Raw genomic sequence first — 25,070 nt, 5'->3', positions numbered from 1 at the left:
TTACAACAATGGCAGATGTTCACGGAGCCCCGCCCTGTACCAGGCATGTCATACCCATTAGCTCTTGCCCTTCAACAACTGCATTGTTAGCCACCATTTTCAGATGAGGAAACTGAGGGTCAGGGAGGCTTTGTGGATTCTCTGGGTCACGTGGTTTGCACATGGCCACCACTGAGTCAGAGTTCTTTGGGAACCAGGATTCAACTGTACAGGCCTGCCCATGTACAGATCCCCTCCCAACTCCTGCAAACATGTACTGGCCCTGTCTGGGGGCTAGACCTGGACTGGGACTGGGAATGCTGCCACGGGCACTCTGTCCTCAAGGATTTAGGGGTCTATGGATGAGTCACTGCCAACTGGGATGCTTGATGATGACATCTACACCTGGGAAACTGGTCCTGGCTCCTTCCCTTCCCTTCTCCTTTCTTTCCAGAACCAGAACCTGGCAGAACAGGAGAGATGGAGAAGGCCAGCCCCTTCTGAGGGAACTCACAAGAAAGGAGGACCCCTAAACAACCACTCCCCTTCTAGGCCAAGGCCAGGTCACCTGATGGGGGGCAGGGTGGCAGCTTCACAGGCTGGGAACCTCCACCTGACCACTTCTCACCAGAGTTCTTGGGAGGGGAGGGAGTAGCTGAGGTTCCAAGCCTAGTGTCTTCCCAGGAAGTTCTGGGACAGGATAGCCAACACAAATTTTGAAATCATCAAGTCTTAGGAAGACAAGATTCCTCCAATTTACTAAATTTTGATGGCCTCAGTTGGTCTGCTTCCCACCAGCCCCAGACAACCTGGAAACAAAGGCTGAAATGCTAAGTCTGGGGGATGGGAAGAGTGGAAGGAAATGCTTCTAGAAAGAGGGACCTGAGCGAGGCTCCCAGGAAGGAAGAGGGAAGAACAGTGGGAACGCAAGTGCTAGAGGGTCCCAGTGCCCCAGACCAGGGACCATGCACAGCAGGACTAGCTGCGGCCACAGGGGTCCAGGTCTATTCCCAACTCCCCTGTGGCCTTGGGCAGGCCATTCAGCCTCTCTGAGCCTCACAGGCCCAATCTGGAAAGTGGGGATGGTGCTAATACTCCTGTTCCCAGGGAGCCACAAGGAGGGAATGAGAGCACACACAAAGAGCTCAGATGAACTTGGTGTCCAGTGCACACTGAAGGTATTGGGGGCCATGATGGTATGGGTGAAAACAGTTCCTGGGTTTGCTTGGGGACCCCTGGCTTTAGGATTCCCCTGGGTCTTCCTGAAATGGCCTTACACTCCTCCCCTCCTTGTTTCCCAGAATTCAGGGAAAGCTAGGTGCAGCCCTGGGGACCTGGGGGAGGCAGAACCTCTCCAATTCAGCAGGTCACAGGAAATGGTCTCATATCCTCAGAGGGGCACAGCCAGACTGGGCTCTTCAAAGGTGGACCAAGAACCTTGAGTCCACGAATCCTGTTTTGCTGTGAAAGGCTCAATAAGGAAGGGGAAGACCCTCCAGGGTGGAGAGAGGGTGGCTGATCTTAGGGGAGGGACCCTGGGGAATGGGAACCAAGACTGAAAGAACAGAAACCCACAACAGGGAACTCACCCAGCTCTCAAGCTTGGTCAACTACAGGAGGGGGCCCATCTTCACTTCTTTGTGGCAGCCCCCTACTCTCCCAGGTGGCAGACACCTTTACACCCCTCGACAACTCCGCGCATCCTTTTGAACAATGTCCCTCCTGCAAAATGTGTGACCATGGCCAGTCCTTTCACCTTCCTAAGCCCCAGCTTGCATCTATGAACTGGGCACCCACTCTCCTCCCACATGGCTCCTGTGTTATAGCTGGGGAAAGAGGCCCTGAGACAGCTATGGCCTCCTCCCCTCCCCCAGAGGTTCTACAGCGAGAAAGTGGCAGGATCACAACTCCCTCTGCCCCTGACAGGTGTGGGATCCCAGGATTCTGCCCACAGCCTTCCCACAGAGGGCCGGGGGAGGCCACAGAGACCACTTGTGAGCCCCCTGAGTACATACTCAGAAGATCCAGGTTCTGGTATCTTCCTTTAACTTCAAAGAGGAAAAGGGGATTTTTCTATCAAAATCAGCTACATAATCTGTGAAACTTTACCCTGGTTTTATTTCTTCTATGACAGTGTAAAAATAGGACATTTTCATCATAAGACTGGAACATTTTAGCAAACACAAGTGTTTTGTTGTAATCTCAGAAATAATGTCCCATCAGTGGTCTCTCTTCATGAAGAGACCCCACAGCAGCAATGAAATATGTGCCCCCAACTGGCCAGTTGTGTGGCAGTGATGCCCACATAGCTGGCACAGGGTAACAAAGGGCCATACCACCCTCCCTAGTAGGGGTGGCCAGGGCAAGTGAGGTCATGCCTAGGTGACCCCTGCTGAAGCACTCAGCAGGCCAGGCCTCTGGCCAGCTCTGGAGAGAGGGGACCCAAAACTCTCCAGCTTTCAGAAGAATGACAGCTGGTCTCTCTCGCCTGGAGGAGATGTCACAGAGATGACAAAGGAATCAGAAGTGGGCGTGGGGAGATACACTGGCTCACCCCCAGAGGCATGGCACCGAGGCCCTAGGGAACCTTCCATCCCCACCCCCAACACTGACCTTCTATCTCATATCTGCTCAGCATCTCTCCCTCATCCTTTGGCTTCATTCATGTCTCTGCAGCTCCCCACACAGGCCTGGGTGAGTACAGGCAGCCATCGCTCTCCTCAGGCTCCTCCCAGGGGTAGCAGGGGCACTAGCCATCCAGGCTTCCAGTCTCCCTTGGCCCCTGGCCCCTCTCCCCTCCTGCTCATGTTCAGCCAGAGGACTCCCAAGGCACCGACACCCAGCCTACTCCCAGAAGGCTTTCCTAGTCTCTGATCACACCATGGAGCCATAGCTACGAGGAAGAGGGGGAGGCCCTGCCCTCTAGGGGACCAGGGTGGTGGCCTGGCAGCTCTGAGGGACACTGCCTGTTCCTGCCATGAGACTAGGCGGCAGTGACTCACTCCCCCTCTCCTGGGCCTGCCTAGGGTAAGGACACACCCTGGTACTGGCTCAGCCTGACTCAAGCACTTAATTAGGCCATGAAGTACAGCGGAAGGGGTCTCCAAACCTGAGTCATAACCCTCAGAGCTCCTGACCCTGGCAGAATATAGCCCTTGCTGGTGGCATCACCATAGCCAAATGTTCCCCTGACAACACCATTTGCTGACTGGTGTGGGAGAGGCATCCTGGGGCACCCTCTGACCAGTCTCTATGCTGTCTATCTACTTGCAAGATCAGCCCCAGCAGTGGGCAAGGCAGGCCCCCACGACCTGCCTGCTTCCCTGGCACTGCCGATGATCACTGCCCACCTAACATGTCTTCACAGCCAAAAGGGAGGCCTTTGCCAAGCAGAGCACCCAGGCCCTCATTTTTTTTTTTTTTTTTTTTTTTTGAGATGGAGTTTTACTCTTGACTCCCAGGCTAGAGTGCAATGGCGCAATCTCAGCTCACTGCAATCTCCATTTCCCGGGTTCAAGTGATTCTCCTGCCTCAGCCTCTCAAGTAGTTGGTATTACAAGCATGTGCCACCTCACCCAGCTAATTTTTCTATTTTTAATAGAGACGGGGTTTCACCACGCTGATCTCGAACTCCTGACTTCAGGTGATCCGCCCGCGTCAGCCTCCCAAAGTGCTGGGATTACAGGCATGAGCCACTGCGCCCGGCCCAGGCTCTCGTTTTGCAGATGAGCAGACTGTGGCTCCTGATCCCCAGAGGAGCACAAACGCGGAGAGGAATGGCTGAGAGCCAGGCCTGGGTTCCAGCACAGGGCCATGTCCATACTACGTGACCCTGGGTAAGTTACTCTGCCTTTCTGAACCTGTCTCTGCATCCATGGCATGGGCGTGATAATCCATTCTGATTCTGCAGTGTTTGTGCCTGACATGTAGGAGGCACTCAGCAAGTGGGTGCCCTTATTGCCATCCCCCTGCCCCCTGTGCCACTGCCTGCCAGAAAGCACGGAGAACACCTGCCAGTCCTTCTACCACATCCTGAGAAGGGGGCTGTTAATGTTGGGTGAGCATCTATGGATGAGCTATGGGTCTCTTGTGGAGGCTGAACCCTTAAGAATGGGGAAATGAGTGTGGCAGCTCAAGGTCCTGGTCCCTCAGGCCCCTGAATGTAGCCTCTGAGCCTTAGCAGAGCAAGGGTGGTCAGGTGCAGGGTGCCAGCTAGAGAGTCTTGAGTGTTCACACCAGCTAGTGCAGGTGCAGCTCACACTCAGTTCTGCCCTCTGTAAAAATGGAGGTAGGTTGCACCTCATACCTTGAGCCCTCCCAGACTCCCACCAGCTCCTCTGGCTGGCTCTAAGGCTCTGACTCAGGTCAGATCTCAGCCCTGTCTATACCTCACTGTGGCTAGGGAACCCTTGGGGGTCATACTGTGCCTAGTCCCACACAATTGTCCCAAGCAAAAGTCTCAGACCATTGGGCCGTAAAAGGAGACCCAACAGCAGAGACTGCAGCTGAAGTTGACTTCACACAAGCCATGGGGGGGTGGCGGGGGACCTCCTCAGGTTACAGCTCAGCCCAAGAACTCCTGAGTCCACTGTTCTGACTGCCAAGGCTGCTGACACCTGGTCAAGGCGGGCAGCAGGAGGGGACACTGTGAGTGGCATGGGTACAGCACTCACTCCTCCTTCCTTCCCTACCCCCACCCTCCCCTGGGGTGGGGGTGGGGGAGTGAGCTGCCCGCTGACCAGGATGAGTCCTTAGCACCTGACCTGGCCCTGCTCTGTCCTCCGCCTGCCCTCAGCCTGCCAGGCTGCAGAAAAGAGGCCATGAGGCCTGAAACACACGAGACAGGCAAACTGGCAAGGCCCGGGAGAGCAGGGACAGAGAGATAGCAGGAGAAACAGGTGGAAAAGGAGAAATGAGAGGGACGAGGAGGCAGAGGACAGAAAGATCGCTAGTGCCATGAGGAGAAGGCAGCAAAGACAAAGCCCTAGTCTAAAGAAAAAGGCAACCCTAATCCCAAACCCGCCTCAAAAACAAAAGCAATCTTTTCAACATCTCTGGCCTGTCTAGTGCTGAAAGGGCCTCCTGAGGCTCCTTGTTCCCCAAACGGGAGCCTCGTGTTCCTGCTCTAAGCCAAACCTCCACGGTTCCCACACAGCAGGATTTTAATCACAATTGCACAGGGCCTAATCCACTTAGTTCCAAACGGGCAGGAGGGTGGGGAGGAGCCCAGGACCCAGAGCTCCCTTCACGCCATTCTTTCCTGTCCCTCAAGGGGCTGGCTTCCCCAGGTGCAGGGCGCACCCAAGTGAGTCCTCATAAAAACCAATAATGTTTCACCAGCAAATGCACCCAGGCCACCCCAAATGAGAGCCCTGCCTTCTGAGAGTGTCTGCTGGCCTATGTTGTCTCATAGCATGAATGCAGGGATAGTAACAGTCACCGAGACTGGATCCTACTCCCCACCACATATTCAAACCCAGGGTTCAACTGCACCACAAAGATGATGGTTTTGCAAAAGATTATGAAACTGCCTTTAGTCCAAAGTCACTTGGGGAGAATGTCACAGAAAGCATTTTAAGCCGAGAGCACTGTTCCTCTCTCAACCCCAAGATGGGGCCTTTCATCTGGAACCACACAAGATGTCCAATAGATGGAGGGAGAGCAGTAGAACTAATGTTCTCCAGGGAAAACACCAGCGCTCACAGGAGCCATGGTCTCACTGTCCTGAGAGCAGCAGAGCCAGCTCTCCAGGAAGCGCTTTGTGCACACTCTCATGGCACAGGTATGCTTGGAATGCCTCTCACCTAGGGATGTCCTCAGCTCTTGCCCATGGGCCTTCACCATTAGACATGGCAGCCTGGAGCCAAGGGAGGTTGCGGGCTTACAGAGCCAGATGTTCCAACTACTGCCTCCACCCAGAGATCTTCCATGATGATGTCCCCAGCAGAGGAAAATGAGGGATCTAACTCCACTTCCCCAGGTGTGAAGCTCAGAAGAGATACAACAGACCTCTGTTGTAATGAAAACTGAGTCCTTCCCACATAGTCTGAACAACAGCCCAAGTGACCCAGGAGTCCCTGCAGCACCCTCAGCAATGGTGCTCTACCCTTCAAGGCCCTACACAAATGCCTCTTCCTCCACAGATTCCTCTGGTCCTCCCTCAGCTTCCCAGGCTTTGTCAGGACTTTGACACCGGCCCTGCTGAGGTCAACCACATCCTGCCAGAACACAGGTCTGCGAGTGGGAAACTGGTATTCCACAGCAGGTGCTGAATGTCTAAACCAGGCATATTGTCACACACATGCACACACACATACACATACACACACACTCACACACACACATGTGAGTGCACACACACACACAGGCACACACATACACCCTGTGCCTTCCTCTGTCATGCACATCCTTCTCAAACCAGAGGTCTGAATTAAACTGGCAACCTCTTCCAGGAAGCCTCTCCTAGCTGGCCCAGCCCAGATACAGTTTCCACTCGCCCACTCACCAGTCTGACTTCCTGCCCGTGGTGCTCTGGGCTCTGCCCAGCTGCACTTGTCTGAGACTCACAAGGCCTGGGAAAAGGCACACGACCTTTCTGAGGTGGCCTTCACAGTCATCATGGTCCTTGTGTGCTGGCCTCATGGGACTGCCACCTGTCCAATCACTGGCACAGAGTTCCATACAGTGAGGAGGACTGAGCAGATGTAGGTAGACACTGGCAGCATCACTCAGGGCCCAGCTGGGGCTGCCAGGGCTCCCAGTGGAGCCAGAGAGGACAATGCCAGCATCTTTCCAAGGACCAAGTCTCAGAGACCCTCCCGTGTCCCCACAGACTTGCATGAGGAGTGAGATGACTTAGATACTAGGACTCTGGCGTCAAACTGCCTAGGCTCACAGCTCAGCCCTGCTACCCACTAGTTGAGCACTTTGGGCAAGCTGCTGACCTCTGAACATCATCCATATAATGGGAGTGATAAGAGTTAGGTAAGATAACTCATTCTGTGCCTTGTTGTGCACTGTGGACAGGGCCCGCTGGGCAGAATGCTCTGAAAAACTGTTAGCCGTTTATGGGGGTATCAGAATCCACAGCACCAAGGCCTGAATCCTGGAGAGCTGGCATCAGTTCCTAGATGGGATGGGAAAAGATCCTAGAAGCCCCAGCAGAGGTGATCCTGAGAGTAGGCTGGGAGCACAGCTTCGAAAACAGTAAGCAAGGCCAGCCAGGCACGGTACGAACCATCTCAGAACAATCAACCTCTGCCTAAAATTCCACTATTTGCATTTTGTAGGGTTTGATGCCCTCCCCAGGATCTTCATGAAAAAGCAAATTGCTCATCCCTGGCAGTTAACACTCTGGCTCCTCAGATTCTTTCCTTCTAGGTAAGGAGCAGCGTTGGGAGAACCCAGGGGGCAGTGAAACTATTTCCAGGGACTCTATTGTACCGGCTACATAGTCCCTCCATGTGCCTCCTGATTTGTTGACTCTAACAAGTGGCCCTGCAGAGGCTGATCTGACCGGTCTGGAGATGGTAGGTGAGGGGATGGTGGCTGCCAAATGAAAAAGGGCCTGGCCTGCCTGGCAGCTTCACCTGGCTTCAAATCCAGCTCAACAGCACCAGCCCCAACAGGCCAGCCTCACCCATGGAGCAGTGGGCACCATCCCCCCAGGGAGAGTGAGGCATCCAGCGTACTGGGCTCTGGATCCATTGCTTCCCAGTCTCTGCATCCATCATGTTCTATCTTCCTTTTGGCGTTCTGGTTATACAGAGCCCCTCTGTCTACTCAGAGGTGCAGCCTGGACAGCAGGCAGGGAGCAGAAATGGCCTCATGAATGGGCATTTCCTTTCTCCCAGGAATTCTCCATGAGGTCTGTTGAGGCAGTGGAACTGTTAGATTCCATTGTGAATTCCCAGACCTTAGGAGAGGAGAAATAGCATTTCTCTGTGGCTTATCTCTGAGCTGTAATCAAAGAACCCCTCTCCTGTGGAGAAGGTGCAACCTGGAAAAAGTCCAGCTCCTGATGCTCCTTCCAAAGCTCAGAGGGGCCAGAGCCTGGTCATTTTCATAAGCATTCATGAATCCCTGATATATGCCAGGCCTTGGGCCTAGGTGCTATAAAAGGGCTTTGAATCAAAGGGGAGTATTATCAAAGGGGTCAAAGAAGGTTCCATTGCCCCAAAGCCAGGAACTCTGGGCAGCTTCCTGGAAGAGGTGGCACTGGGGCTGAGTCTTGACCAGATGAGAAGAAATTCTTCAGTGCTGGAGAAGGAAAGATGTCACCTAAAGTAGAAAAGGGAGGTGGGCTGGACTGCAGAGGCTTTGAATGCCACAGTTAGAGGTTCAGAACATACACAGCCAAGTCCCAGCATCCCTGTGTAATCTCAAATCCCTGTGAGTTCTCCTCCTGGTCTCCAGAGCTTAGTTTCCCATCTGTCAGGAGAAATATGCCCTCTTCTGTGTTGTGCTTTGAGGCATCACTGAGATCCCACATGCAGAGCAGCCTGGCTCACGGAAGCCAACTGGCATCAAGGGGAAGGAAACTGTCCCAGAGGCAGCAGCCCCAGCAACCTCCCCAGATCCTGGGAACCAGAAGGAAGATGGCTGCTACAAAGACTTGACCCAGAGGACTCTGCAGAGGTCTCCTAGACATGTGGATCCACCACCCCACCACTCTACTCTCCTTAACAAAGAAGGGAAGAAGAGGGCACTGGGAGCCTAGAAGAGCTTCCAAAATGCTTTAGGGGTCAGAGGGGAAGAGCCCCCAGCCCCACAGTCCATAACACAGGGGCAGGAAAGAAGACCCCACCATTATGTCTCCATAAGGCCTTTTATTGCTTTTCTTTCTTTCAATTTTTGAGATGGGTCTCACTCTGTCACCCAGGCTGGAGTACAGTGGCATGACCACAGCTCACTGCAGCCTCAAACCCCTAGGCTCGAGCAATCATCTTTCCATCTCAGCCTCTTGAGTAGCTGGAACTACAGGTGTGTGCCACCACACCTGGCTACTTTTTTTTTTTTTTTTTTTTTTTGAGACACAGCCTCACTCTGTCACCCAGGCTGGAGTGCAGTGGCGTGATCTCGGTTCACTGCAACCTCCGCCTCCCAGGTTCAAGCGATTCTCCTGCCTCAGTCTCCCCAGTAGCTGGGATTACAGGCACCCGCCACTGTGTCCAGCAAATTTTTGTATTTTTAGTAGAGACAAGGTTTCGCCAGGTTGGCCAGGTTGGTCTCGAGCTCCGGACTTCAAGTGATCCTCCCGCCTCAGCCAAAGTGCTGAGATTACAGGCATAAGTCATCATACCCAGCCCTAATTTTTAAATTTTGTGTAGAGATAAGGGTCTTATCATGTTGCCAAGACTGGTCTTAAACTCCTGGACTCAAATGATCCTCCTGCCTCAGCCTCCCAAAGTGCTGGGATTACAGGCACAAGCCACCGCACCCAGCCTATTGCTTTTATTTAGAGATACTAAGTGCCATGGTCACTTCTGCCTGCCAAGAGGCTAAAAACCACAAGAGGGCTGGGCAGGATGTCAGGAGGGGAGAAAATTCGGGCCTCTGCTACACCCCCGACTTCAAGCCATGTGACTCACTTTGGGTCCCAATTTTCATGTATGTGATAAAGTTTGAAGGACTGGATCTTGGATGTGGTGGGGTAACTGATGTGTGACAAATCTGCAGGGCTGTGCCCAGTTAGAGGGAAAGCTGAAGGTACTAATTAACTAGTTAAGCCTGGGAGAGGGCACAAGCAAGAGGTCAGCAGGAGAAGCAGACACTGGAGGACCGCCTGGCCCATACACCCTCTCCAAGAAAGGCAGTCCTCCAGTTCCTGCCAAGAGGACAGCAATGAGGGCTTGGGGTACAATGGAGTAGAATGGCTGCACTGGCAGCAGAAGGTAGCCTTGGGAGGGAGCCACTGAGTATGACTGAGGCCAAGATGAACCAAGCAGGTGGTCAGGGGCTAAGGGAAAGCGGAAGAGGCCCAGCTCCCTGGGAGGGAGGGACCTGCTCCTCTAGGGCCTCCACAGAATAGCAACAGTTACAAGGACAGTGGCCACAGCTCTTCCTGTTTTATGAGTGTTTGCTGAGTTTCAGGCTTCCTGTTAAGCACTATCTTCCATCTTGGGCAACAGAGCCAAGAGGATGAGCATGAGACAAATGGGCAGAGATGGCCTGAACAAGGTCAAGTTATAAGATGAGGACAGGCCACCCTGGTTAACCTGGAGTACATCACCAGGGAGGCAGAAAGACACAGAGCCCACGACTGTTGCCTAGGCTGAGCTGGGGCAACTGGGGGGAGAGGGCTAGGCAGATGCAAGGAGAGGACTGTGATCCATCATGAGCTGGCTAAGCTCCCTGGGCCCAGGCCTGCCCATGTACTGAGGTCCCCAGGTCCTGGTCTTCCTGGGCAATGGGCAGAAGCTATAAGTGGGGAGATGTCACCTTCCTCCTCATGGCCACAGCTACCACTCACAACACAGGTAAAATAACTGTACCAGAGGTTGTGCTTAGCCCAATATTGGGAGATAGTAAATGCCTGCTTAGCTGGGTAAGGACTTCTAGGCTTGGTCACTAGTGATACTAAGAACAGGAAGGTCCTGGAGTGGGAGCCACATCTAATCCATGTCCCCTTTGAGGGCCAATTTAGGGCCAGATCCTGAAGGTCCCAAGCTAGTAGCCTCAGCCATGCTCACCCATAAAGGGGTACAGAGGGAAACCCACTCCAGGCCTGACCCAATTCCCAGTCCAGAACAAGGAGAGCACTGATGAGGTGCTATGGAAGTTCTTGCAGTCAGAAGTTACCCCAAGTCATTCATCAGACATAGCATCTATGGGGAAGGGGTTAAGTCCAGCCTTACTTAAAGCTGGCACTGTGTGGGCCTACAAATTCTGGTCTCCCACCCCATCCCTGACTCACCCACAGCATCTGGACACCACAGGGGCTGGTCAGAGCTCAGTCTTGGCCCACAGGGCCAAAGCCTTGGTATTAAGAAGTGGGTCTCTGGCCTCAATCCCTCACCCACCCAGCCTGCCCTCAATCCTAGCACAGGTGGAAGGTTAAATAGTGCCCAGAGGGGGATGAAAACTCTCATTCCTCATCCCCTTACCCCCGTCTGCCCTCAGAAGAGCCACTTTTTCCCTAAAAGACTCAGAGAATCCCATTCCTGATACTCTGAAAAGCTCCCCCACCCCATTCGACTGCTGGGTTAGTGGGCAAAGAAGCTATACCTGGGGCCCAGCCCCACCAGCCCAACCCTGATCCTCTCCTAGACCCACCCGCATGTTCCCCTCCAAGGTACTCTGGGGAGACAACCTCCTCTGTTGGCCCTAGTGTTCCTGGGAAAGACACAGAGAGCTGGGCCCAGCTCCCTGCTCAGATGCTTTAAGATCTTGTGCCTTAAATAAGTCCTGTAACCTCTCCAGACCTGTATCAGGTCCTGTACCAAGTGCTTTAAATGTATAATCTCATTTCATGTTCACAACAACTCCTTATCTTTCCCCATGAATAGATGCAGAAACCTGGCTTCCAGAGTCTAGGATATCATCCAAGGTCATGAAACTGGCAAACACAGGATAGCTATTAGCCATATCTAGAGGACTCTGCACTTGGACTCATAATTAAAACTTGTGTAAAGGCCGGGCACGGTGGCTCACGCCTGTAATCCCAGCACTTTGGGAGGCCAAGGCAGGCAGATCACGAGGTCAAGAGATCGAGACCATCCTGGCCAACATGGTGAAACCCTGTCTCTACTAAAAATACAAAAAATTAGCTGGGCATGGTGGAGCACGCCGGTAGTCCCAGCTACTCAGGAGGCTGAGGCAGTAAAATCGCTTGAACCTGGGAGGTGGAGGTTGCAGTGAGCTGAGATTGTGCCACTGCACTCCAGCCTGGCGACAGAGTGAGACTCTGCCTCAAAAAAAAAAAAAATCTTTTGTAAAATGAGAAGGGCCTTTGCTGTACTTCTAGCCTCCAGGAGCCACTATCCCTGCCATGCTCTACCCATCCATTGGCACAAGCTACAAATGAGTAAAGACCCCAGAGATGACAGATTCAAAGGATTCTGGGTATGGGGTGTGGCCCTAGGCCCAGAACTGTATGCCTTAAGCTGGAACCAGGTACCCGCCCCCAGCATCCCCCTGACCCCCACCATGCCACCTATATCAGCATGCCAGGTCTTCAGGGAGCCTATAGTCTGAGGTGGTTAGATGGCTGGCCCGCCCTCTGCCCAGGAACCAGGGGTGGGTTGGCCCAGGGCCTGTCCCTTTCAACACGGGACCAGCGACTCGTCAGGAGTCTATCAGCAGCCTCCTGAGGCTCCACAGGTGCAGTGGGCATCAGCCTTGTCCTCTGGCCAGCCCTGGGAGGCTCACACCACTCCAGCCCAGATGGGCAGGGGCCACAGGGAAGAAGCAGTCCCACCCAAGCCTTGGTGGGGTCTCAGCTTCCAGCAAAGGGAAACAGATCCATTCCAGTCAGAGGAGCTTCACATGGAAGGGGCAGCCAAGCTGAACAAGAGATCCCCTTTGGGCCTGAACACATGGGTCCAGCCAGAATCCCAGAGTCAGGAGTCACCCCTTCGCTGCTTCAGGATACAGCATCTCTAGCCATAGTGACTCCACCCCTTGCTCACTGGGACACTCAAAGCTTAGCTAGGCTACGCCTCAGTTTCCCCATCTGTAAAGTAGGGAGGACCACAAGCCTGACCTTACAGGACAGTATGACGATGAAACATGTTGCTGAGCATAGGAAGCTTAGCAGGGGCGCTAGACATAGCTTCACTCACAGGCTTCCGCTGTGGACCCTCCAGGATACCCCAGGCCTCAGTGAGGGCTCACTGACCTTCAGGGCACACTTCTGTCCAGTGCGCCGATGGAAGCACTCCAGCACTTTGCCGTTCACACCCAGGCCCAGCACCTGCTTGGACAACTGGTAGTCGTCGGTCACTGCGTACTTCTTGGGCTCCCGCCGCCCCCCCGGAGCACCGCCCAAGCCGGGTCCGCCGGGTGCAACTGGCGGGGGCACAGGGCCCCCCTGCTCCTCTGCTGTTTCACCATCCATGGCCCCCGCGGGGCGCTCAGAGGCGGCCCCAGCCTGGCGCTTCTAGTGGCACCTGGGGGAAAGGGGAAGAGTGAGTCCCGCCCAGACTTTTCCAACACACCCCAGCCTTGGAGCCTCTGAACTGGGCTGGGCTGCGAGCCCGGGGCAAGCTGGGAGTGCGGGACGAACGGCCTGAGAGTACAGACATGCAGCAAGGGGCGGTGGTCGCGCGGCCGGGTACAAGCGAGCACCGCCCGGGCACGTGTCAAGAAGGGAAGGGGCCGGGCGCCTAATGGCCGCGAGGTCCCCGGAGGAGGCCGCAGAGGGGGCCCAGCGAGGGCGTACCTGGCGGCAACGCACCTTGCTGAGGTACCGGCGAGGGGCAGGAGAGGCGGTCGCGGGAGCTGGCGGCCGCAGAAATCTCAGGGCCGAGAGTCGCGCTGCCGGCGCCCACGTGACCTCCCCCACCCCACCCCACCCCCCCCCCCACTCCCCCACTCCACCCCCCGCTCCCTGCGCGTCATCCCAACTTGGGGCCCCGCTAGGTCAGCCTTAAAGGGCCAGGCGGGCCCCGGCTGGGTCCCGCCCCCGAGCCGGAACAAAATAGGAGGCGTGGCTTCCCGAGGGGGCGGTTACTTCCTCGGTTTCCAGGGACACCCAGGGAGGCCCCTGTACTGGTAGTCCGCTACTGTGCGGGTCCCGGGTTTTACTCGCAACCTAGAACGTGACAGCGCAGGACGTCTTATTTCTCTTGAAAGCTCTCCTTGAGTCGGGTGTTTGCTCTGCACGCTGCCAGGTGGCCCTCCAGTATGGCTTGCTAGGCTTCCGACTTGCCTAGTGTTGGCCAACCCTCAGCGTACTCAACTTTTTAAACATGCCGAGGGAAGTGGCATCTTGTCGTTGTTGAATTCGCCACTCTTTAGCCTCTGGTGGCTCTGGGCGTCTCCAGCACTGGCGACTGCCCCCTTTTTGCAGCTCCCGCTCATGCCCTTGACTCGCTGCTTCCCTTTGGTATATACAGCGTCCTGGGGACCAGAAATCCCGAGTTGCCATTTGATCAGATCCGCCAACCTTTCACCTTATGGTTTGGGCTTTTGGCGTCGTGTTTAAAAAGTCTCTGCCTCCCATCCGAGTGACAGATATTCTCCATTAGCTTTCTAGTTTTGCCTTGCACATATAAGTCTCTGTTAAGCCCATCTTAGACTACCTTACGTATTTTGAGCCAGTTTTTCCAACACCGGCTGTTAAACAACTCTCATTTCACAGATGAGGAAACTGGGACCCCTGGGGAGAAAACAACTTGTCTAGAGCCATAGGGAGGGTGGCTGTGGCTGTCTTCTGGGACAGATCTGAACTACTTGCGCACATCACATCACTCCCCCAATCCGGAAGCTGAGGGACCTGAGCGAGCTGGCTCACTTGGAACTGGGAAGGTGCGGCTCAGCGCAGGGGCTCTGCATGGGCCTCTGCTGTCATCTACAGGCCATCTACAGGACTGCAGGTACCAGGACCTCGGTTCCACTCAGAGGCGTCTTCCAGCCGTCTTACTCTTGGCTCCGGAATTTAGGCCCAGTGAGCGCCTCCCCCTCAGCCCCTCTGGTTAACACACGCACACTCACGGACCCCTGGGCTGCATGTGCAGGCTCATCAGAGAAGTAGCTCTTGGAAAGATGATCTTCTGTCAATGAATGAGTGAATGAGTGACTGAAAGGGTGCTACAACTTATTAGTGGGTACCCACTGTGTGCAGATGTTGAGTGGAGATGGGGTTGGGGCTCTGCCCCTATTTCTTTCAGGCAACCTTCAAGCTAGCAGTGTTCAGTGAAGCAGGAGGCTCCAGACAATAGCCTCAGCTGGCCATAGTGAACACTTCTTGCAGACCAGATGCTGGGAATGTGCTCTCCCTGCAACCCCCTGACCTTACAGAGCCTAGAGGAGGTCACACTATCCCTTCTGCCCCACACTACAGACACACAGGACAGAAAAGCCCAGAGAGGCTAAGTGACCTGTCTGAGGTCAGCAGCTGTCATGACAGAGCCCCCATTCCAACTCCAAAGCACAACCTCAGGGCTGGGCTCTTATCCTCAAACCATGGCCTCCTCTCCTAGTCCTTTCTGGCTCCTCACACAGCCACAGGTGCAAACATACTCTCACACATGTACACATGCAGTCACACCTTTACACATGTGCACACACATGCATATAACACGTATAAACACACATGCATATAACACACATGCACACAGATACACATGCACATGTGCACACACACATGCATTTATGCCCAGCTGGACCCAGGATTGATGTCCCTGAGCCCAACCTGAGAATCTGATTCAAGATCTCAGAGCCTCTTTGAAAGCCCTATGATCTGGAATCTTCTACTGCTGGGGGGAGCCAAAGAAGGCTCTGCTCTCTGAAGGCAACTAGTTTGAGCCTGGTAAACCTGAGGCTGAGCAAGATGTCATTCTGGTGAGCAGAAGGCTAGGCAGCTGAGGGTGGAGGCTGGCTCCTTGCCCCAGCCAAAGGCATCTCACTGAATGTTCTGTGAAGATGTCTTCTTTCTTTAAAATGGAATTAGATTATAATTGCTCTACAAATTTTATAATTGTATTTTTAAGCTGGTCTCTTTTATTAAAATTTTAAGTTGCATAAGTAAAACTTCCTCATTGTAATTAATTCAAATTATACAGAAGTATGAAAAATAAGGCAAAGGTGCTGCTTCTCCCCTCCCAGTCCCTATAACCAGTGTCCATGCTTCCACAGGCACACGCATTCCCCACATGGGTCCATCGGAGAGATGCCTTGAAACTACTCACTTAGCCCAGGAAAGTCAGAATATGTGGTTTCCCTTAGTGCTCATGTTCCAGCAACCACCTGCAGCATCCCCTCCACAATGATGGGAGGATTTGGCATGCAGGATGGCTAGGTCTGGTCAGGAGTGGGTTCATGATGGCAGACTCTGCCACACAGCCCTTCATGTAGCTGTGTGTCCAAGGGGACAGAGACTTTGGAATAGCTTAAAGTGAGGGGGGCTAAATCCTACACACACACACACACACACACACACACACATTCCTACACACACACACACACACACACACATTCTGTCCTTACTGGAGAGAGGAGGCTGCACATGGTGAGAGGATGGAGGCCAAATGAGCGAGACTTTGGGGAAGGCACTGCTGTGTATTCTTGTGATTCATCTTGTGATTGTTCTGGGTAGGGAGTGGCAGGGGAATCTTGCAGTAAGGTCAATCCCTGGGGTGCAGGAGAGGGATTATCCTAGAAGAGAAGAATCTATGGAAATTTGGCTAGTGAGGGCATGAGAGGGGGCACCGCTAGGTGGCAGTGTGGGCCCAGCAATCAGAGCCAGGGTTTCTAGGGAGCAGCCAGGGCAGGAGAATTAAGTACTAAGTTGGCCAGAGGGACCCAACTTAGTACTTGGGGCAGAACAGGGGCACATCACTGTTCCCAGCATGCAGGTGAGGTGCACAGTGCTGTCATATTCACACACACACAAAAATAGTTGGAAGGCCAAAACTCTTGGAACCCTTTGGTTTACACATAGACCGCATAATCACAGACCTGTAGGAGACACTTTCAAAGGGACACCCATGGTGCTCTGACATGGACAGGCCTGGGGGCAGAGAAGCTTCACTGAGGACCTTAAAGCTGGATGTCTAGGAGTCGGCAGATCACCAGCACCCATAGAGGAAGTAGGAGGAAGTGTGTAGGCTCCTGGCTTAAACCATTACTTGCCAGCTGGGAGATCTAAGTTATATTGTAACCTCTCTATGCCTCAGTTTTCTCACCTGTAAAGAGGAGATAATATGTGGTAGTTGTGACAATGACATGAGGCTGCAAATTGCTGAGAGTGCTTGACACATAGTAAGTGTTCAGTTGAATAGTCATGGTGAGGGGGAAGAAGTATAGTTTTGGTAGACAGCTTGGGATTTGGCCCCATAAGAGACCCAAGTTCAAAATTGTAACTCTGTTGCCTGGCAGCGGCAAAGTCCTTTTGTCTTCATAGTAATGAGACAGTGGACAGTTCCTACTGGCAAGTCAGTGGTCCACACAGGGGCCGCATATCAGGCTATCCAGGTATCCCAACCCTCAAAGTGGGTTATAAGGTATCCATCCCCCCTACCCCCATTCCAAGAAAGTGGCTTCTGGCCAACTCAGGAGGGGGCTGGCAGAGTTGCACTCATGAAGCCCGGCTTCCCTTCAGGAAAGCTACAGAGAAGTGACTGCCCTGAAATCTGAAACTTAACGTTTTTTCCCCAGTTTCACAGGGTTTTGCTTTCAGGTTTCTTTTGCCCTCTGCCATTCTGGGCAGAGCAAACTGAGCCTTGTCTTCCCTGGATGCTATCGTTCAGGCCCTTCAACAAGGCCAGGGGTCTGTCATCCCTGCCCAGGATCTCAGAGCTAGACTCCTTTCTGGGGACCCTGGGGGCACACACTGGGAGGGGGATGGGGGTGGGGAGGGGGATGGGGGTGGGGAGTGGACCCTGCAACCTCTCCAAATCCCACAGTTCTTCTGGCCCAAGGGTTTGGAGGAGATTCACAGACCCTACAGTCCTTCAAGATGCTCCATAGTGAATCCAGTGAACTGAAAAAAGGTGGAGAGGGTCCTGGTAGGAGCGTGGGCTTCTGATTCAGAGCTGGGATCAAGCTCTTACCCTGCCATTTCCTAGCATTTGTTCCCTGGGGCTGTCTTCTGTCCGCATAACGGGAGCAACACCAGTTGTAGAGGATCAAATGCAGCAAGTACTCCCTGTAGATAAGAGCGAGTGTTACTACTCTGCCCCCGCCATCCTGCCCCAACCTCTATCACCCTACTCCCAGATTATCTCCCTATGTTTTGAGTTGCAGGACTCTCTCTCTCAGCTTTTTTTTTCTGGCGGGGGGTGGGGGTGGTGGGTACCAACCCAGAGTCCGGGCCATCTGGGGCTGTCTCTGCTTGCTTTCTCAAATCTGTAGTCTCTTCTCCCCTGACTGGCAGGGCCGGCCAGAAACCAGTGCCAGCCAAGACTGGATGGTCTGCCTGATTCGAAAAGTTGGGGCGTGCTTTCTCCTTCAACTCTTTCAAAGAAAACGTTCTTGTCTGGATCTTTCTGGCTGTGGTGACCGCCGGCTTGACCTCAGTGGACCTACTCATTTCTGGAACTGTCCTCTGCACCCCGCCCTGCCCTAAGTCCCGCTCCAGATCTCACCCCATGCCACCCAATCCGACACCCGACACACAGAGTCCTAGGGTCCAGGAGCGGCCGTCCCAACACGGGGCGCTTGCACACGCCGACAGACCTCCTTGGAGGAGCCGCTCGCAGGGAGGACAAGCCCGGGACTCCGCCCCCCGCCCTGCCACGAGTTCCACCGCGAGATAAGAGGGCCCTTCCCCAACGACGCAGAATGCCAGAAGGCAATCTGGGCGCGGGTTGCTGAGCCCGGGCCCCTCCTTAACTTCCCCGACCCGGTCTTTCCCCACTGATCTCTCCGACCTGCCCCGCTGGGTAGCTTCAGCCCCTGGTCCACGCGCTGCTATTGGCCCTCCCCGACCGCTCGGCTCCACCTTCAGCGTCGCGATTGGTCAGCTCGCGGGGCCCCGCCCCGTTTTCCTGGAAAGTTCTTGGAAATCTGTCAAAGTATTTCCTTTCACTGCTCAGGGCCCCAGACCCGGCGACGGCGCCCGCGCACCCCGCCCGGGCCCCACCGCTCAGCCCGCGGTTCTAGGAAGACGCCGCTTCCGGGAAGGGCTGGAACGCGGCAGACAAAGGATTAGGCAGCAGCTCGCCCCGCCCCGCTCGTCTGGCCCGCCCCCCTCGCCCTCGCAGGCGGTCCGCGCCACTGCCTCTCAGTCCCTGTCCTGCGCCCGCGCGCCCCGGGAGCCTACCCAGCACGCGCTCCGCGCCCACTGGTTCCCTCCAGCCGCCGCCGTCCAGCCGAGTCCCCACACCGGAGTCGCCGCTGCCGCGGGGACATGGTCCTCTGCGTTCAGGGGTAAGCGCGGCTCTCTGCCCCCTTCCCGGCCACCACGAGGGGCGCACGGGAGAACAGGGGCTTCGTGCTAGCTGCCGGGCATTGGGAGGGCTTGACGGGCCAGAGGGACCTCAGGAGCAAGGCTCTGTGTGGGGCTGTGACACTCCCACTCCCCGCCCCCACACACTTACCTCAATTCCCACTGTGGATTGGGAAACCGGGGGCTGGCTGGCTAAAGGAGGAACTCACAGGGTGGGCTCAGCCTGGGTTCTCACTGGAGCAGATGGATGCTAACGGCACGGCGTCCCCCAAGATGTGGCCAACAATCCCAGATATTCTTCTGGGCCCAGAGCACTCTACGCTAGCCTGCCTGCTGCCCTGCCTGCTAGTAACCTTGGACCAGCCCCTGGCCCCCTCTGTCCTGGTGTCCCCTCTCCTGCCCCAGGCTAGCAAGTAGGCTCTTCTTGGGAAGCCAGCCGCAGATCCTTGCCTTTCCTCAGGCTGGCACCTGATGGTCTGCAACTCTCGGGAGGCCCTGGGTTTGACCTGGTTCTGCTTGGGGTACCCCCACAATCATCTCACAACCCTGTCTCAGCCCAGTCTGGGATCCCAATGTGAGAAGGACCTTGGCTCCTGCCTCTCATCTTCAAATTTCCCAGACTTGAGGTAGGGGACAGTGGAGAGGGGATGCTGATAAGACAGAGTCTTGACCTGAGCTGAGCATTCCTGGCCATCCACTCTGTCCTGAACCTCAGCAACCCCTTCAACCAAAGGGTCTGATGCTGGCCATGGTGATGTGACAGGAGCTCAGGAAGCTCCAAGGAGAGAGGAAGAAGGTATAAATGGGTGTTCTGCACTCAGGGAGGACTGGGTGGCTGTGCTTATCACAACTGGCCTGGTGCCAAGTGAGGGAGGGTGGAAGGTGAGGCCAAGGAAGAGGACATGGAGGTGCTGGGAAGACTACTTCTCCCTTGCTGTCTCCAGCAAGTTCCTTCCTCCTGTCTGCATTCTGGGACTCCTGAATACCTGCCCCACCACTGCCTTCCACCCCAGGAGCCTCCCCCTGCATTCTGGGGTCCCATAGCCTCTTTCACTTTTTACCCTAGGTGAGCACCCCCTTGTAAGCTCAGGGCTACTGTTGGGTGTCAGGGAACAAAGTTTTAGACTGCTGCGCTCCAAAGCGGGCACACACATGTACCTAGAACACACCAGCCACTGTCCCCACCATGATGATGACACAGCCATGGACACACCCCTGCCCAGGTACACACTCACCAGGAGCTTGTGGTGATCAACACAGCTATTCATACACCCAGCTACCACATCAGCCCCAAAGGTGCCCACACCTACATGTGGGATCTGAGGACCGGCTAAGCTATCTGGACGTGGCCACCCACAGAAGTTCCAGCCTGACTGGCTAGCCACCAACCATGCTCCTGGGAAGGTAGCTCTGGGCCCCAGCAAGCAGGTCATCTCAAAATTTGGCCTCCAGCTCTCCAAGAGGGATTTCCAAGATCCCACAGTACAGCCAGGGTAGGTGTGGAAAAGTTTTTGGTAGGCTGTGGTGTGCCAGAGTTGTGTGGCCCTTTCTCACTGTGAGTGGTCATAGGGCCATGATTTGTTAGAACCTAGAGGGTCACCTATAACCTACACAGGAGTCAGGTCTGGCTCCTGCCACCAGCTCATGCCTGCGCCTTCCTGCCTCACAAGCAATACTGGCGCTGTTTGCCCATGCTGTCCTCTCTACCTGGGGTCCCTTCCCCCAGCTCCTTCCTTTGGCCTGGAAGACACAGCTCAGGAGCAAGCAGACCCTGACTCCCCCATGACACCTGCAGTTTTATGGCTTTGCATTATAATTACTCTTAGTGTCATCTTCCCCAGCCAGTCTGGTTCTCCTTGAGGGCAAGGCCATGGTTTCATTATCGCGGTGTCCTGAGGCCCAGCCAGGGACTAGACCCAGAACTAAGGCTTGGAGATGTATTTTGCAAGGAGTGAGGGAGGAGCAGCTGTCTTCCTGGGGAAGTAGAGCCAGTCCCTGCTGCCCTCCCAAGGAGGAAGCCCTAGTATCACCCTGCTGGGTGGGCTTCCCCTAGGAGAAAGCTGCTACTCAGATTTTGGTCGGCTCAGCTCCCCCAACCCCAGCCATCCAAGAATATGGTGTTACTGAACCTCTCAGTGCATGGGTTGGTGGGACCCTTTATTGCGGAAAAGAGAAACTGAAGCCCAGTGAAGAGCAAGCTTTGTACAAGATCGTAGAGCCTGGTAGGGCTGGCTTGCCAGGGTGGGAACTGGAGTGTGGATTAGGTCCCTGCCCTTGGTGGGAGCTCATACTGACAGGAGGTGAGACTTGCCAGTGCCTTTAGAGGCCACTGTCTACCCCAGACCCTCCACTGGGAGAAGCAGAGGCCAGGATAGGCTGACTTGTATGGGTAGGGGATTATTTCAGTCTCTAAGTCCTGGCCAATGTGGACCTAGGTCCCTCTGAGAGACACTCCTATCCATGGGGAGGTAGCGTGTGACCTCAGGCAGCCTACCATAATCCTGGGGCTTCTCTGGAGGACCCCACACAGATCTATCATAGGATAAATCTACTTGTCTGTCGTAGATCTATCTCAACTAGGACCATTCATCAGTGGGCCATTTAATCAGCCCACTTCAGCCAGGAGGGCACAAACATGAAGCTACTTTGCACTGAATCCTGTCAGTGTGGTGAGAACATTAGACATGCCTATAGGGAATGATCTGTGTTTTTGGTTGATATAAAATAGAGAGCAATTAATTACTGTTTAGTAAATGCAGGGCAGTGGAAAAGAATCTTTCAAAAGAGGATCCCCACATGGAAACAATCAAGGTGGCTTTTGTGATGACAAGTGGGGAACGAGATACTGGACTAACCGAGCCCATGGCTGGGTAGAGGGGAAGCTGAGGCTCATAGTGAGATGGGCCAGCCAGAGGTCATGAAACTAGTCTGGGGCATAGGGGGGTCTCTGGAGATGGGGGAAGCATGGGTCCTCCACTCACTGCTCATCCACTGCCTTCTAGACCTCGTCCTTTGCTGGCTGTGGAGCGGACTGGGCAGCGGCCCCTGTGGGCCCCGTCCCTGGAACTGCCCAAGCCAGTCATGCAGCCCTTGCCTGCTGGGGCCTTCCCCGAGGAGGTGGCAGAGGGTACCCCAGCCCAGACAGAGAGTGAGCCAAAGGTGCTGGACCCAGAGGAGGATCTGCTGTGCATAGCCAAGACCTTCTCCTACCTTCGGGAATCTGGTGAGTCTGAGCGGGGAGGCAGGCCTTTTCCTGAGTAGTCTGGTGGGAGAAGCTTAGTTCTGCCTTTGAGTCTGATTTGGGAGGCATAGCCCGGCCCAGGAGAGTCTGATGGGAGAAGCACAGCCCTCTCTAGGGAAGCGTGAAGCGGGAGGCACTGCCTTGACTTGCCCTGGATTGGTTACCCCAGCTAATTTCCACTATGTCACTTGGCCCCCTCTGCACTTGCCTAGGCTGGTATTGGGGTTCCATTACGGCCAGCGAGGCCCGACAACACCTGCAGAAGATGCCAGAAGGCACGTTCTTAGTACGTGACAGCACGCACCCCAGCTACCTGTTCACACTGTCAGTGAAAACCACTCGTGGCCCCACCAATGTACGCATTGAGTATGCCGACTCCAGCTTCCGTCTGGACTCCAACTGCTTGTCCAGGCCACGCATCCTGGCCTTTCCGGATGTGGTCAGCCTTGTGCAGCACTATGTGGCCTCCTGCACTGCTGATACCCGAAGCGACAGCCCCGATCCTGCTCCCACCCCGGCCCTGCCTATGCCTAAGGAGGATGCGCCTAGTGACCCAGCACTGCCTGCTCCTCCACCAGCCACTGCTGTACACCTAAAACTGGTGCAGCCCTTTGTACGCAGAAGCAGTGCCCGCAGCCTGCAACACCTGTGCCGCCTTGTCATCAACCGTCTGGTGGCCGACGTGGACTGCCTGCCACTGCCCCGGCGCATGGCCGACTACCTCCGACAGTACCCCTTCCAGCTCTGACTGTACGGGGCAATCTGCCCAGCCTCACCCAGTCGCACCCTGGAGGGGACATCAAGCCCCAGCTGGACTTGGGCCCCCACTGTCCCTCCTCCAGGCATCCTGGTGCCTGCATACCTCTGGCAGCTGGCCCAGGAAGAGCCAGCAAGAGCAAGGCATAGGAGAGGGGAGGTGTCACACAACTTGGAGGTAAATGCCCCCAGGCCGCATGTGGCTTCATTATACTGAGCCATGTGTCAGAGGATGGGGAGACAGGCAGGACCTTGTCTCACCTGTGGGCTGGGCCCAGACCTCCACTCGCTTGCCTGCCCTGGCCACCTGAACTGTATGGGCACTCTCAGCCCTGGTTTTTCAATCCCCAGGGTCGGGTAGGACCCCTACTGGCAGCCAGCCTCTGTTTCTGGGAGGATGACATGCAGAGGAACTGAGATCGACAGTGACTAGTGACCCCTTGTTGAGGGGTAAGCCAGGCTAGGGGACTGCACAATTATACACTATTTATTTATTTATTCTCCTTGGGGTTGGTGTCAGGGGTGAGCCAACCCCACCTCTATGCCCTGAGCCCTGGTAGTCCAGAGACCCCAGCTCTGCCCTGGCTTCTCTGGTTCTTCCCTGTGGAAAGCCCATCCTGAGACATCTTGCTGGAACCAAGGCAATCCTGGATGTCCTGGTACTGACCCACCCGTCTGTGAATGTGTCCACTCTCTTCTGCCCCCAGCCATATTTGGGGAGGATGGACAACTACAATAGATAAGAAAATGCAGCCGGAGCCTCAGTCCCCAGCAGAGCCTGTGTCTCACCCCCTCACAGGACAGAGCTTTATCTGCATAGAGCTGGTCTCACTGTGGCACAGGCCCCGGGGGGAGTGCCTGTGCTGTCAGGAAGAGGGGGTGCTGGTTTGAGGGCCGCCACTGCAGTTCTGCTAGGTCTGCTTCCTGCCCAGGAAGGTGCCTGCACATGAGAGGAGAGAAATACACGTCTGATAAGACTTCATGAAATAATAATTATAACAAAGAACAGTTTGGTGGTCTTTTCTCTTCCACTGATTTTTCTGTAATGACATTATACCTTTATTACCTCTTTATTTTATTACCTCTATAATAAAATGATACCTTTCATGTACAGAGCCCTCAATGGGGCCGCTTTTCAGTTGTGTACACAGTGTGTCCCCTTTGATCTTGTTATCATTAGCCCCCATTTGATATTTGGGCTAGCGGAGAGGCCCAGAAATTCTATGTGGCTGAGCAGTCCCTGCTGGGGACTCATTAAGGAGTGGAGGAGACAGGGAGCAGCCTCTCCTCTCATCTCCCCTGGGTCCCCTTGGGAAATGGTAGCTAGGAGACAAAGGCCAGTTAGACTGCCTGCAGGGTGACTGCCCTGGCCACTGCCAGGCGAGGGCTGGGGGGAGGGTGGCAGAGGTGCATCAGCCCTGAGAGATGTGTAAACAAGAAATGCCAACTCCAAATCGCAAGTGGAGAATACCCAGGGAGAGACAGCTGTGGACTACTCCTGGGGTCAGTGTCTTGAGATGAGGAAACTAGTAGTCAGAGAAGTCAGGGCTGGTTCTCCCAGGAAGAAGGTACAGTGAGTGCAAAGGCACCAAGGCATGACTGGGAGGCGTGTGTTCCTGACACACAAAACTGAAGAGGGCTTGCTCTGTGCAGTGGGGCAGGGCAATTGAATCGGGGTAGGGGCCAGTGAGCTGGCGGAGTCTGACCTGGGGCGGAGGTGTCCGGGTTCTAGTCCAGACTGGTTGGGATTGGGGGATCCTTTCTTCTCTCTCAGGGTTCAGCACACCAAAAGTGTGTGGAAGAGCAATTTCAATGAAAACACCCTCCATTACCGGACAGTCTGACTTTGGAACACTATCCGTTGAGATCTTCATGTGTCCCAAAGTTTTCCGCACCTTTGCTTGAGGGCCCCACAGGAAAGCTTCTCTAAAGCTTTCTAACCTTTATCTGGAAACAATCCTAACCTTCCTGTTGTCTTAGCCCTCAAGCAATTAGAAGTCTTAGAGTAGAAGAGACACTTGTTGGCAGGTTGAGAGCAAGGAG

General features: G+C 54.7%; 2 protein-coding genes and 1 long non-coding RNA gene across 5 annotated transcripts in view; 1 reads left to right on the top strand and 2 right to left on the bottom strand.

Moving 5' to 3' along the window:
* The window catches only part of MAPKAPK3 (MAPK activated protein kinase 3), a 32,285-nt gene extending 18,769 nt beyond the window's left edge, over nt 1-13,516 (bottom strand). The window contains exons 1-2 of one of the 2 annotated variants that reach the window (XM_016941174.4): nt 13,361-13,516; nt 12,818-13,088 (exon numbers count right to left, since the gene is read on the bottom strand). In XM_016941174.4, coding sequence (XP_016796663.1) covers nt 12,818-13,036 — 219 coding nt within the window. In that variant the 5' untranslated portion in view covers nt 13,037-13,088; nt 13,361-13,516. The remainder of the gene's footprint in view (nt 1-12,817; nt 13,089-13,360) is intronic. The other variant, XM_016941173.4, reaches the window with a different exon arrangement.
* A 3,039-nt stretch (nt 13,517-16,555) lies between these two features.
* Nucleotides 16,556-18,759, bottom strand: LOC104005567 (uncharacterized). Its single transcript, XR_678953.3, has 3 exons — nt 18,513-18,759; nt 17,694-17,788; nt 16,556-16,826 (listed from the first exon to the last, which is right to left on the bottom strand). It is a non-coding gene; the product is annotated as an uncharacterized LOC104005567 (long non-coding RNA).
* Nucleotides 18,760-18,787: 28 nt separating this feature from the next.
* Nucleotides 18,788-24,138, top strand: CISH (cytokine inducible SH2 containing protein). Of its 2 annotated transcripts, XM_003309810.3 has the most exons (3): nt 18,788-19,011; nt 22,033-22,253; nt 22,484-24,138. In XM_003309810.3, exons 1-3 carry the CDS (start codon nt 18,992-18,994, stop codon nt 23,017-23,019), a joined length of 777 nt encoding a protein of 258 aa, XP_003309858.1. In that variant the 5' UTR covers nt 18,788-18,991; the 3' UTR covers nt 23,020-24,138. The 2 variants fall into 2 exon arrangements, with proteins under 2 accessions (XP_003309858.1, XP_016796660.1); XM_016941171.2 differs by lacking the exon at nt 18,788-19,011 and having other exon boundaries at nt 19,018-22,253.
* Nucleotides 24,139-25,070: the final 932 nt, after the last annotated feature.

The sequence above is a fragment of the Pan troglodytes genome, chromosome 2 (genome assembly GCF_028858775.2).
Source record: "Pan troglodytes isolate AG18354 chromosome 2, NHGRI_mPanTro3-v2.0_pri, whole genome shotgun sequence".
Classification (NCBI taxonomy): Eukaryota; Metazoa; Chordata; class Mammalia; order Primates; family Hominidae; genus Pan; species Pan troglodytes.
The sequence above is the reverse complement of the archived record's forward strand: the minus strand, read 5'-3'. Positions and strand labels throughout refer to the sequence as shown.

Bases quoted from the DNA above. Each gene is read 5' to 3' on its own strand.
- CISH (XM_016941171.2), top strand. From the start codon at position 21,995: ATGGGTCCTCCACTCACTGCTCATCCACTGCCTTCTAGACCTCGTCCT. The intron at 22,254-22,483 runs GTGAGTCTGAGC...GCACTTGCCTAG, and splicing joins CTCCTACCTTCGGGAATCTG to GCTGGTATTGGGGTTCCATT.